Here is a 13,657-nt window from a genome sequence, read left to right on the forward strand (position 1 = left end):
ACAACAAGGAAAACCTAGATGAATGGAAGAGACGCTAACTAGAAGCATTTACAGCACAAAGAGATGTATAATATGGTTTCTCAAGAAATGAAAGTATGTATGTATATATTAAGTTTTATGCTCCTGACAAAAGGAAGGTCAAAACCAACCACGGGCCCTAGCCAAGGACACTTCACATTTGCAGAGAAAACTATCCTGGAGAGCACCATGGATAAAACATAGAAATAAAGACCAAGCCATGTTAAAGACAAGACTAGTCATGGAAGACTCAAAGGATAGGTAAAGAGACCATAGTATAACACCCAATAGATACAAGACTGAGAAGTCCTTTTGTGTAAACATGGATCTCCTCCCTATCCAAATTCCAATAGAGGGGTTCTTTTTATGTAATTTTTACTGAAAATAACAATGCATTTGGTCATTTGTTAGAGCACCATTCCAATCCTTACAGTTTCTTCAACCACTTCATTCAAGGTTCCAACATTAACTAAACAAAAACAAAAGAAGACCACCAAAATAACACTATTTCTAATAACACTGTTATTCAAAAGCTTCCATTACCAATTATCCACAACCAATCACAAAAATTCCTCCGACAAGAAATACCATCAAAATGTTTCCTAAAGCATTTGCCTCTGGACCCTAAAAGAATCATGCCAAACACACAATATCGAGTCAAGAAACTTTACTAAATATTTTCATGGAAAGATGAAAGCTTCTTGTAATATGAACTCACCTTGTAACCTTTAGGAGCTGCAGTCATAACACATACAGTGAGATAACCACAAGTTAATCCAAGAAAAGATGTAAGCATGAGCATCCAACCCTGATCACCGTATTTTGCAGTGAAATAGAAAGCGGGAATGAACAAGACACGAGATAGTACAGCGATCATTGACCCTTTACGTGATTCAATCTTAATAGATTTAATTAGAGGAATGTATCTTCCGATGAGATCCCACACACTATACATTGCAACTAGAACGAGTGGGTACCTGTTCAAAATACCATCATTAGATATGACAACTAATTAAAAGTAGGGGTGTAAACGAGCCGAGTTCGAGCCTAGTTGAGCTCGGGCTCGGCTAGTTTCAAGCTCTTTTTCCAAAGCTCGAGCTTGACTTGTAACTTATTTTTTTTCAAACTCGGGCTCGGCTTGTTTACTATAAATGTTTTTATTTATTGTTATATATTTTGAGAAAAACTTTAAACGAGACCAGCTCGGCACCATAAACAAGCCAGAGCTCGATGTGCAATGTAAATTAACATATAGACGTCCAAAAGAGGTAAAACTTATAAATACAAAAGGCTCGATGAGCCTAGACGATCATCCCATACAAGGCTCGAGCTCGGGCTCGATAACTAACACATTTGACATCTAAAAACAACCCGAATCAAACAGTTTATAAATAGTTAGTTTTATGAGAACTTACCACGAGCCCAACTGATGATTTCCTGTATTTTCATACAAGAAGCCAGGGAAAATGGAGAGAGAAAGGACATATATCAAGAACAAATCCAACGCGTAATCGATGTTTTTGTACAACAGTTCTTTATTGCTTAATCGCGTAGTAAGCTTAGCATCAATATGATCCTGCAAAAAAATACAAAAAAACAAACATTTTTCTTAAAACACTTTGCAACAATTTCTAAACTTCAAAAGTTATAACATCTCCAAGAAAAAAATTAAAAAAATTACTGTTCCATTATGCTCAGTTTGGATGCCTGCTGCAGCAAGATCAGATGCAACAGTTTTTGACCCTTCTCGTGCTGCTTTAGCGCGATAATGCTTCACAATCGGTAATTTAGCAAACACAATGGCGTAGAGCAAAATACATAAAAACTCGAAGAATGCAGCTATTGCAAGGAATAACACTGCAAAAGTTATAATAAATAATCAACCAAGAATAAACATTGAAAATACTAATTTAAATAGCTGAACAACGAACACTTACTAGCCCCTTTTCGTAAACCATGAGAAGATTTTTCAAACGCGGCTCTTGTAATAAGTCTTAATCCAGAGGTTAGAACACCTGATGCTGCTAAACCAGCACAAAAAGACTGCAGGTAAAGAAACAATTGCATTTTTTGAAGGGTTAGATTCACATGTGAAATTGTGAATATGCACATTATGAAAATTTTAGGGGTACAATCTCACTTGGATGAATTCTGGATGCATGAAGGCCAAATCTCCAACCATTCCGCCTTGAACATGAGCATCGGCCACACCAAAAGCGGCCACAAAAACACATATTGCAATGTAGTTTCCGATCCCGCCTTTCCCGGATGAGGCTAAATCTATCTGTAAACATGTTTAGAACAATGTTTTGTTGGAATAATGTATAGAAGTGATCTTGTTACCACAAGGAGGGCTAGAGTGCATAGAAAGAATAATGTGTATCCTGTAATGTTACGTTTCCTAGTTTTGACTTTTGATTCGTTATACGCAAGTATCGCCATTGTTCCTAAAGAGAACGGTTGGTAGACGAGAGTTTGTACCCTTGATGGATGGTAATCCTACACATGAGAAAAACAATGTGTTTTAGTGATGAGCAGAAAAGCTGAATAGGTGAAACATAACCAGAATAGCCTAATCCAACTAATAGTTATATTTTATCTTTCTTCTATAACTGAGTTTTGTAGTTTAGACTTTAGATATGTTCAAATAACTGAATATATTATGAGAGAACCATCATTAAAATCAGACCTTATATTTCTTATTCTTATACCATTAAAAAGTTCAAAACCAGACTATCTCATAATTAATTTTTATTAATTATTAATGGTACACAAATATCAAAATGAATAAATAAATAAACTTTATGAAATTTAAATTGATTGAAGGCTTTTGACTTACAGGAAATATTGCATAATAGTAGTCTCCAATAGTTAACAAACTATTCAATGCTAACAAAGATCCGAAACCGAGAATCCAACACACTAAAACTGCAATCCCCTTCCCCTAAAAAAATGAAGATGTATATTATTAAAAACATTAAAAATTTAGATTTGATGTTATATAATTGCAGGGCAAATTCAAATTAATTAAGGAGATTTAAGCACAAATCTTAACCTTCACTGGAGTTTGATAAGAACCCACAATATCCATGGCTTCCATACTGCATAAACAAAAAAAAAATAAAAAAGAACATAAGTTTCTTGGAATTTTTTACATATATAAAATAAAAAAGATAAATTTTTAGCTCAAAATGAAACTTTTAAGAACCCCCGAGGTTTAAGTTTGATTGCAGTTTTAGCCCTTCAGACTAACTTCTAGGCTTGTAAACGAACCGAATGGTCATGAACCGTTCGTGACTTGTTCGGCAAGAAGTTCGTTTACTTAATAAACAAGCGAACATGAACGACAATTTTTTCATTCATTTGGTTAAACGAATGAGCACGAGCACACGTTTTTTCGTTCATGAATGTATGTTATGTACATTTAAATATTAATAAATACACATTTTTCTTTTTTTGCAAAGCCAAAGATATTATATAAAAATATAGAGCATGAACTCTGGTGAGTAACCAAAGAGGCCCAAGTACAAATTGTCCAGCTAGTTTGTTTGGATGTTTGTAGTTTGTTGTACTAGCATCTTGCTAGTTTGTGGATAATGAATTTCGCCTTTCAAAAAATATATATATATACATATATCTATATAAAGGGGCTCATTTAACTTATATGACTTGGTTATGTTCAGTTTTTAATATTTAACATACATTTTTCTCAAAAAACATACATTATTCTTAAAAATTTAACATTTTTTTAATATTTAAAAGTTATAACATGTCCAAGAAAATTATGTTCAGTTTGGATGCCTGCTGCAGCAAGATCAGATGCATCAGTTTTTGACCCTTATCATGCTGCTTTAGCGCGATAATGCTTCACAATTGGTAATTTAGCAAACACAATGGTGTAGAGCAAAGTGCATAGAATCTCTAAGAATGCAGTTATTGCAAGGAATAACACTGGAAAAGATATAATAAATAAATAAATAAATAATCAACCAAGATTAAACATTGAAAACACTAATTTAAATAACCGAACAATGAACACTTACTAGCCTTTTTTCGTAAGCCATGAGAAGATTTTTCAAGTGCGACTCTTGTAATAAGTCTTAATCCAAAGGTTAGAAGATATGATGCTGCTAAACCAGCAAAAAAAGACTGCAAGTACAGAAATAATGGTATTTTTAATAATTTTAAAGAGTTTGATTCACATGTGAAATTGTGAATATGCACATTATGAATGTTTTAAGGTAAACCATTCCGCCTTGTACATGAGCATCGGCCATGCCAAAACCGGGCACGAAGACGCATATTGCAATGTGGTTTCCGATCCCGCCTTTCCCAGATGAGGCTAAATCTATCTGTAAACATGTTTAGAATATAGGACCCAAGAGATCACGATTAAACCAACAATCAAGAACATAACAAAGAAGAAGAACACAAAAAACAATGGATTAACCCGAAACACGAACTTGTATTATATGAACAACGTTGTTACAAGACCTTACAACGATGCCCTATTTATAACCAACCGAAATAGCGGTTATATAACTACTTGTTAGTTATATAACTAACTTATAACCGCCAATAGCTGCCTAATATTTACATCAAGACCCCCTAACTTACAGATATTGCATAAAGCACCCTAAACTATACTTTATACTAATTACAAATTTGGCCCGCAACACTGTATCAAACTTAGTCACACAATTAAGGCCAACGTAGAACAATGTTTTGTTGGATTAATGTATAGAAGTCATGTTATTAAAAAGGTCAAAGTTTGACTTACCACAAGGAGGGCTAGAGTGCATAGAAGAATAATGTGTATCCTGCAATGTTACGTTTTCTAGTATTGACTTTTGATTCGTTATAATACGCAAGTATGCCATTGTTCCTAAAGCGAACAGTTGGTAGACGAGGGTAAGTACCCTCGATGGATGGCAATCCTACACATGAGAAAAATAGCGCATTTTAGTGATTATCAGAAAAGCGAATATGTGAAACATAACCAGTATAGTCGAATACAACATATGGTTACATTTGATCTTTTTTCTATTACTGAGTTTTGTTGTTTAGATGTGTTCAAATATACCATTCAATAACTTATCAATTAGAAGATAAAGAAATATCAAAATGAGTAAATTATTAAACAAACTTTTTGAAATTTAAATTGATGTATGTTGAAGACTTGTGACTTACAAGAAATATTGCATAATAATAATCACCAATAGTTAACAAACTATTCAATGCTAACAAAGATCCGAAACCGAGAATCCAACATACTAAAACTGCAATACCCTTCCCCTAAAAATTCAAGATATCATCAAAACATTAAATATTTAGATTTGATAATTAATGAAAATGCCTCAGAATTAAATTAAGGTAATTTGAGCACAATTCTTAACCTGCACTGGAGTTTCATAAGCACCTGCAACATTCAAGGCTTCCATGCTGTATGAAAAAAAGAGCATAAGTTTCCCGAATCTTTCACATATAAAAGATCAAAAAGGATAATTTTTAGCTCAAAATGAAACAATGAATCTCTTATGTTTACATATGATTGCGGTTTTAGCCATTTAGACCAACTTCTATGCCTGTAAATAAACCGAACGTTCATTAACCGTTTGTGACTTGCTTGGCAGAAGTTCGTTTAGGTCTTAATAAACAAACAAACATGAACATTTTTTTTATTCATTTAACTAAATGAACACGAACACACGTTTTGTCGTTCATTTATGTTAATTGTTAACGTCCGTTTATGTTTGTTTATATTTTAATAAATACGCAAGTAGTTATATTTATATAAATAAAGATACAAGGGGCTCGTTTAAAATACATGTGTGTGTACACACACACACTTGGTTATGTTTGGTCAATTATGTTCATTTGCATGCGCTTATGTTTGTTCTATTATGCTCGTTTAAGTTTGTTTGTTTTTCTTCATTTGCGTTCGTTTATGCTTGTGAACTGTTCGTTTAGGTTTGGAACGAACAAAGATGAATGAACACGAACATGCCCATATTCTTAATGAACGAACATGAACACAAAAATGTGGTCCGTTATATGTTCGTGTTCGGTTAAAGTCGAACAAACACCAACATGCCCATCAGCACATGTCCACATTCAGTTCATGTGCAGGCCTACTAACTTCATCCATTATCTCCCGTTGCGGATCCAGTATTTTGATATCTGGAAATTTCTTTTACATGCATGTGTTGATTTTAATAAACCCTTACTTAGCCTATGAAAGACCCGATTTTAAGCTAACACTTGCAAGTGTAAAAGGTCAGCCTTGGTCTCAATTTCTTTTAATTAATTCATGTGTTTATTTGCTTTGAGTTCATTTTTCGTTTGATACCCGCTTCAATGTGCGAGTTTGATATCGTTTCAATGCTACGTAACAAAAAAAAAACATTGAAGCGAATATGTTTCGATACATAGGGGCGCGGCTACCCATATGGATTCGGGTTCGCCTAAACCCAATCTATTTTCGGTTTTATTTAGAGCTTATAGTAGCGTATAAACGAATGAACTCGTTCATTTTGGGTCAACGGGCCCATAAATTAAGAGACGAAAAGTGAAAAACATACCGGAATTGTTTCCGGTGGACGGAAGGAACATTAATGGCGGAATTGCTGGTTAAGATTATGTGATGAAGAAGAAACAAAGTAGGTGATCCGTAGTTATTTTATGTTAAGCAGGCTTTAAAGGTACTCAGTATATCTATAGACTATATATTGGCAATTTCGAATGATGTTCCTTGAAGTGCAAGGCAAGTAACTTGGCGAGCAAGACACAAGTTATTTAAAGAATATATATGGATTCTAATACTTCCTAATACATGTCGGTTTAGGTTGTTAGGTTTATTTAATTGTTTTAATTAAATTACCTGTTGTTTAGGAATCCTAGTTAGGCTCAAACGTGTCTAGGTTTGGTCTATATAAACCATGTAGGGTTTCATTATTGTAATTGAGTTTTGAGTGAGTTTCTCAATAAAAATTTTTGGGTGTTTAGCAAAATACGTGTTCCGTTCATCGTTACCAGGTACCAATTCTCTTTACTATATGCATCATTCAAGCACTTACACAGTTTTAAAAAAGTTTTCTAATTTAGTTTTACTTTATTTTGAGAGATAATATAGTAGGCTTACGCTTATATTTTTCATATATTATTGGTATGATAGTTTTTATTTTATTTAATCGTTACTGTGTTTAATTTAAATATTTATTAGTTTATGTGATTTTAGCTAGAGTTTTTATCGTTCTTTTCGCAAAATTTATAACACCCATCGTTGTGGGGCATTAAGAAGAGTGGCAAAATGACATGGCAGAGCTTTAAAGCCCCCAACATCGTGCCGTGCTAGTAATGGATGGGCAGTAAAGGAGGTAGCTTCAAGGCACTAACGTCTAGGAAAGGAAGAAGTGCTGATAAGTGGTGGGGCCCAAATCTAAAGAGGTGATGCTTTAAACCACAATGGGACTTTAAGGTTAAAGCCCCACTGCGTACATATCTGTGACGTGACACTTTAACATGGGAATTAGAGCCCCTCCACAACACATACCCGATGAATAGCTTTTACTATTCATACTCAAATTTGTTTAAGGGGGTGTTTGGGATTCTTTATTTTACTTCCTTATAACTTTTCATTAAGTTAATAAGTTACAACATGTAACTTATGAAACTTTTCCACTCACAATATAAGCAATCTCAAACACTTTATTACTTTTCAAAAAGTTAATGAGTTATAAGTTGGTGAAAATAAGCAATCCCAAACACCCCCTAACAAATTTAACTTCTTCTAAAGTTCTTTTTATCCTTTTAACAATATACCTAACTGAAGAATGTTTTTTATTATTATGGACATCTTATCTGAAAAATACTTTGTAAAAATATATCAAACCAAGTTATTGATAAAATGCCCGGGCTAGATAAGATTATTAGCTAATAATTGTTTTTGTGTTTACTGAGTTTTAGTTACGGCATAAAAAAATTTATATAGTAACACCCAAATAAAGGTTATGGTTCCACAATAAATATATGTTATGTGACATGACCGTCTGATCCAAACCAAAAATTTTGGCACCGGATAATAACAAATTTGAAGAGGTAGGTCCCAGCAGAGCCCAGTTGAACCCGCAGGACTCACCTTAAACAGGGACGTCTGCGCAGAAACCAACAGGATCCGCAGGACCAACCATGCTCAGAGACGTGACGTCCTTACGCGCAGTACGCAAGCTGTTCCCGCAGGAAATGCCTCCCATGGTGAAGGACTCCGCCTGTTCCCGCAGCCTCGGATACAAGCCATGAGGGAAGGCCACCCGCGCAGCAAGGCTACACGCACAAGGCACTTAGCTCTCACTCAGTGTCACCTGAAGGAATGAGCGAAGCCGGGAACAATCCCGCACAAGGGCGGGAGGGGGAATACTCCCGCCCAAATAAGCCAGTCCGTACGATACAGGAAGATCTTCTGTACTGTACCTGACGAGGTATGGGAAAAAGATCTGACTAAAGATACGACAGCTTATGGACAACAGTATGGCGAGCAGCATGCTCCTACACTGTTTGTCACTGTTAGCCGCTGCCTACTCACCAACTCTTGTCATACCACGTGCGTAGCTGGCAGTTGGTGGAAAAGGAATAGTATACAGCAGGTCTGGTCACCATCAGCCGCTACCTACCCACCAACTACCAGCAGGACACGTGCGTAGGCTACTGTTGGTGGAACAGGAACACTGTTGCAGCCGGCCATACCTCCTTGGAAACCTACCTTCGGCTATAAATACCACAAATGGTATGACCATCTCATCTTATCACATTACCATCATATCTTATCTTATATCATCATATTATACCTGATATCTGCTCTAGCAATCTCTTAATATACTTTTAATTTAAAGAGCAATCTAGTCTGATTCTCACGCCGGAGGGTGGTCACAAGGAGGAACCCCCCCCCCCCCTTCTCAGTGACGAGCTCACGGTGTCTGTTTTGCAGGTTATCAGAAGAACCATCTTCCAAGGGTCTAACCCCTCGTGGGAAACATCTCTCCAACCCCCAGGTTACCAGTAATCTGCTCGGGGTCCGGTTAGTGTTTCTTCAAAATTAAATCTTCAAAAAATAGTGAAAACACACCAAAATAATAATCATAGCTCCGTCACTGTCATGCATATAAGGTTAAATATATGGAAAAGTATAAAAATAAAAAGTTTTGAAAAGGTTAGATAAAAATTGAGGGTTTGCAATAAATACAAGGAAAGATGTAGAAAACTGTCACCTTTTGCTTTCAAAAACTATAATAAAGTTTTCTGTTGTGAAGTCTTATTAGAAGCACACAATTTAAACACGTAATATCTTGTACATCTTTTCTTGGAAAATTTTGTTTGTCGAAGTAAAGAATTCTGCACGGCTAAATAACCATAAAGTTCTACATTAAACCATGGTTTGCAATTTGTCTTTTATTAAAATAAAATTGAGCATAAGGAACATAATTTCAAATAAGCAAGTTCTGGTTACATTGAAAATGAAGGCAAACGGGTAACAAAACTAGATCACCCAAGCATATATCAACGTCGCATTAACTAGGGTAAAATTAGCAAGACTCGGGGAAAATCTATAGCAAATGAAAATTTTACAACACTTTTGGTTTTCTCGCGCCTGAAGCTGTGACGTTACTTACCCGTGTTCAACGGGCCATGCATAGTAATGTTATAACTTCAAGATCAGCAAATTTAGTTTTTAAAAGATTGGGTTTTGCAATTCAAAGAGAGGTAGTGGCACAGCTTGTTGCCCGCTTGCCTTCTGTTTCGATGTAAAAATCGTTAAGAAGAGTTATTTGCGTAATAATTGGAAATCGGACCGAAATCTTATTTGATCATATGTAGATTCAATTCGATCATATTAACACCAACACTTGTTTATGAACCATGGACTCCAAGGTTTTGGGCTTTCTCAATTTGTTTTTAAAAGTTTATTTCTAAACATTATTTAATTGTTTATATTGAGTTTTTAGTTCTTTATATTGCTCCTTAACAAAACTTGAGATTTTAATTCAACCAAAATAAATTAAAATTGGTAGCATGCCAAACAAGTCGGCTTGCGATCGACTCAAAGTGTTAAGCACTCATGGAGCTTGACGATAGTAACCACCCCCCCCCCCCCACCCCCACCCAAAAAAAAAAAAAAACTTCTAACCACTGTATTATAATATCGCTTTGAACGTTGTACCTTTATGTGCGCGTGTGTGTTAATTAGCACTAAAAATAACCTTTGGGCTCATGAAAGTGAAAAACTGGAGTAATATCAGATGCTTACAAAGATATCTAGCAATGATGTCAAAAGGAAGACTAAAATGTAATAAAGGGGATTTGATTACAATTCCTCATGAGTCTGACCTTCACCATTCTTGTTTTTGTGATTGTAGTCATTGGCATGAAGCTCTGCAAACACATCATCAAACGAAGGATCTCCTGGTCGTCTGAAAAGCTGATCCCCGATCTTAACCTCATACGCTTCTGGTTGGCTTAGTATAAACTCTTTCAACTGAACCATCAAAATGCAAAGTAATCCATCAAGATGCCCAAATTAACAAAGTTTATACACATTGTCATGGCCTTCGGTGCCACATTGCCACGTGCTCCTCATGTACAAACTAGGGGTGTTCATGTTTCAGTCTCAAACCGTGAAACCATCCAAACCGGTCATCGATTTGGTTTCACGGTCGGTTTTTTTCTCTAACTTTTGGTCGGTTGGTTTCAAAATTCCAAACCGTAACGAACGGTTTGGTTTACAGTTTATATAAAAAACCGAGTGTACAAAACCGGACCGGACCGGACCGTAAGGTAAAATAATATAATTTAGTTGTTTTCTTATTTTATAGTATATATATACACACACACACAACTTATTCAAAATTTTATACTACAAAGCACTTTCCTTATGTTTGGGACACTCAGACTATGCTTTTATAAACTTGTAGACAACTTTTAAACTTCTTTTGTGTCTTTTGTGCAAATCACTTATATATATTGTGCAAATCACTTATATATATTGTGCTCATCACTTGTATATAGATTGTTTGAACCATAAACAACTTTTTTCATTCAACTTCTTTTATGTATTTCACAACTTCTGTTAAACATGTATTTTGCAAAAGCAATTGTTCTTGTTCTCTTATGTATTGTAGTAGCATGTTTTAAGCTTATGATTGAATTCCAGAAGACTGATAGTTTGATAACTTTATTTGATATCATACATTTTATGTAAAGGCCCAAGCCCAAACCGTGAAACAAAACCGGAACCAAACCGTTAGTAGCGGTTCAGTTTGGTTCGGTTTTAAATCTCAACGGTTCGGTTTTGATTTTCGATAATAAAAACCGTTACTAACGGTTTGGTTACTGTTTAACCAAAAAACTGTCAAAAACAGACCGTGAACACCCCTGGTACAAGTTACACCACATGGCATTAAGTCAACAATCATTCAATATTGAGTGTTTTGTTTTAATCATTTGTAAGTTGCAAAAGAAAATTATTAATTTGTAAAGTCAATGACTTCACACAAACAGTAGGCATATAGTCAATCACTGGCTCGTGTATTTATACTCAAATTGCGGTTAGCATTTTTTGTTTGCGTGCATCAAAAGTGGTTTTAGACCGTTGTGAGAGGGTAAATAAGTAAATGTGACAAGAATTTGAAGAGCTATTTGGAACAAACCTCTAAAGTGTCTTGGCCTTTTTCTAGAGTAAACATGATTGTGCTGACATCAACACCCATAAATTTGACCTCAATGGATCCTGTTCTTGCCACTTTGCTCCATTTCATTGCCAAATCTGTTATCATATCCTGCAGAAAAAATTACAAAAACACACTTTTTTTAGTTAAGTTCCCAAAAACAATGTTATGAAATGGAGCTATTACCTATTAAGACACTACCAGTGTCCATAACCAAACTTGGAAATTAGAATCTTAACTCATAGTACATTTCCTAGTTTATTACCATAATTTGTCTTTTGTGTCTCTTCAAAAAGATTATTGGGACTTAAATTACCAGATTCGATTAATTACCTGATTAAACTTTCAGCCATCCCTTTGATATGCATCTTCTAATTTAGTAATTCCAAGCCCTAATAACTTAATCTATGGAGGAAAATGTTTGTACAGCACAAGCAGTGCATTATGCATAGTGCACTAACTATGTATTATTTTGGTTGGCAACATCCATTTTTCGATAATTTTGAGTCACGCACTAAGGGCGTAAATGAGCTGATCCCTAGCCCGGCTCGTTTTGACTTATGAGAGCTCGAGCTCTAACTCGGTTCGTGAGTGGTTTTTTCAAGCTCAAGCTCAGCTAGTTTATTATTTATTAGTCTATATACAGCTTTAAATATTTTTATATATTAAACCTTAACCGAAAGAGCCTAAGCACCGCTCGAGATCGTGTGCAGTGCCTTACGCGAGCCAAAGCTCAGCTCGAACTCATCGTGAAATTAAATCATAGAAGTCCAAAAGAGTTAGAACTTCAAAAAAAAAAAAAAACAAGGCTCGTTAAGGATCGGTGATAGTGCTGTAAACGAACCGAACGTCCAGCGAACCGTTCGGAGGGAAGTTCATTTATGTTCCTCCGTCTAATAAATAAGCGAACATGAAAAGAAAAATCCGTTCGGTAAGCTTAACGAACGAACATGAACAGAGGCCGCATTCGTTCAATAGAGTTCTTTTACGTCCGTTTATGTGTGCCTGGTTTATGTGTATCCGGTTAGGTTCATGTTTTAATATTTTACTATTAATACTTTTATTTATTTGTTTTACTAAACAAGCTATATTTGACACTCAGGCTCAGATCAAGCTCGATAAGGCTCCACTCGGCTCGTTCTAAGCTTTTTATCGATCCGATCTCAGTAGCTCAGCTCGTTTCGTTTATTTAACCTTTTAAACTAATTGTAATGTAATTAGCTACTAATCATAAAATTGACATATATTAACTAATTAACTTAAAACCTAAATGCAGCAGCTAGCAAATAACCGAATTAGTTACCGTAGTTCGTCGAACGCCTAACCGCAGCTTAACGAACCCGAACGACGGTCCGTAGTGTCGTTTCATCATCTCCTCCTGCATCTGCGTCAAATCCATCTCATTAAAATCCGACGGCGGCGGATCAAACACGTCATCATCCGTCACTTTATTATTCTTCTTCTTCTTTCCCCATTCCTTCCACTCGTCATCCACCACGTCATCTAGTTCGTCAGGTATGTGATATCGACCGCTTTTCCCGCCAATTACGGTGCTGGTTTGGAGTACGGTTAGGATCAGGATGACGAGTAGTAGGAGTCGGAGGTGAATTGACGAAGAGAATGTGTACACTGCCATTTGATTCGCCATTGATGTCGGTTGAAGGTTATAGGTTATATATGTATATACGGCTCTGTGTGTGTTGTTGGCTAACAGCTTTTTTTAAACGTGAAGAGAACATGTGCGCACCTTGGGCGCAGAATCAGGTCACGTTGTGTGAGTAATGGACGCTTAGGTGAGTGTACGCAAATTAATGAGTGATGATTTTATATCGCATTTATTGGATAATATATTGCGGGTTAAATTTCTCACACTACATGAAAACACGACAGATATTCATCACTTGTGGCTTACCAGTATGAGG

The 13,657-nt window shown here is 35.7% G+C and overlaps 2 protein-coding genes and 1 pseudogene across 2 annotated transcripts; all 3 read right to left on the reverse strand.

Annotated features, from left to right (window-relative positions):
• Positions 1-564: 564 nt before the first annotated feature.
• Positions 565-3,118, reverse strand: LOC143584031 (equilibrative nucleotide transporter 3-like). Its single transcript, XM_077066182.1, has 9 exons — positions 3,062-3,118; positions 2,858-2,962; positions 2,362-2,517; positions 2,159-2,302; positions 1,956-2,061; positions 1,700-1,875; positions 1,434-1,594; positions 737-995; positions 565-642 (listed from the first exon to the last, which is right to left on the reverse strand). The coding sequence occupies exons 1-9, from the start codon at positions 3,116-3,118 to the stop codon at positions 565-567; spliced, it is 1,242 nt and encodes a 413-aa protein (XP_076922297.1).
• Positions 3,119-3,766: 648 nt separating this feature from the next.
• LOC143584023 (equilibrative nucleotide transporter 3-like) lies at positions 3,767-5,459 on the reverse strand (annotated as a pseudogene).
• Positions 5,460-10,281: 4,822 nt separating this feature from the next.
• LOC143584024 (uncharacterized) lies at positions 10,282-13,383 on the reverse strand. Its single transcript, XM_077066178.1, has 3 exons — positions 13,039-13,383; positions 11,718-11,846; positions 10,282-10,546 (listed from the first exon to the last, which is right to left on the reverse strand). Exons 1-3 carry the CDS (start codon positions 13,381-13,383, stop codon positions 10,376-10,378), a joined length of 645 nt encoding a protein of 214 aa, XP_076922293.1. The 3' UTR covers positions 10,282-10,375.
• Between the last annotated feature and the right edge of the window lie 274 nt (positions 13,384-13,657).

This window comes from Bidens hawaiensis, unplaced genomic scaffold (genome assembly GCF_021521415.1).
Source record: "Bidens hawaiensis isolate Kalapana, Puna unplaced genomic scaffold, B.hawaiensis_p1.1 tig00032772_1, whole genome shotgun sequence".
NCBI classification, from domain to species: Eukaryota; Viridiplantae; Streptophyta; class Magnoliopsida; order Asterales; family Asteraceae; genus Bidens; species Bidens hawaiensis.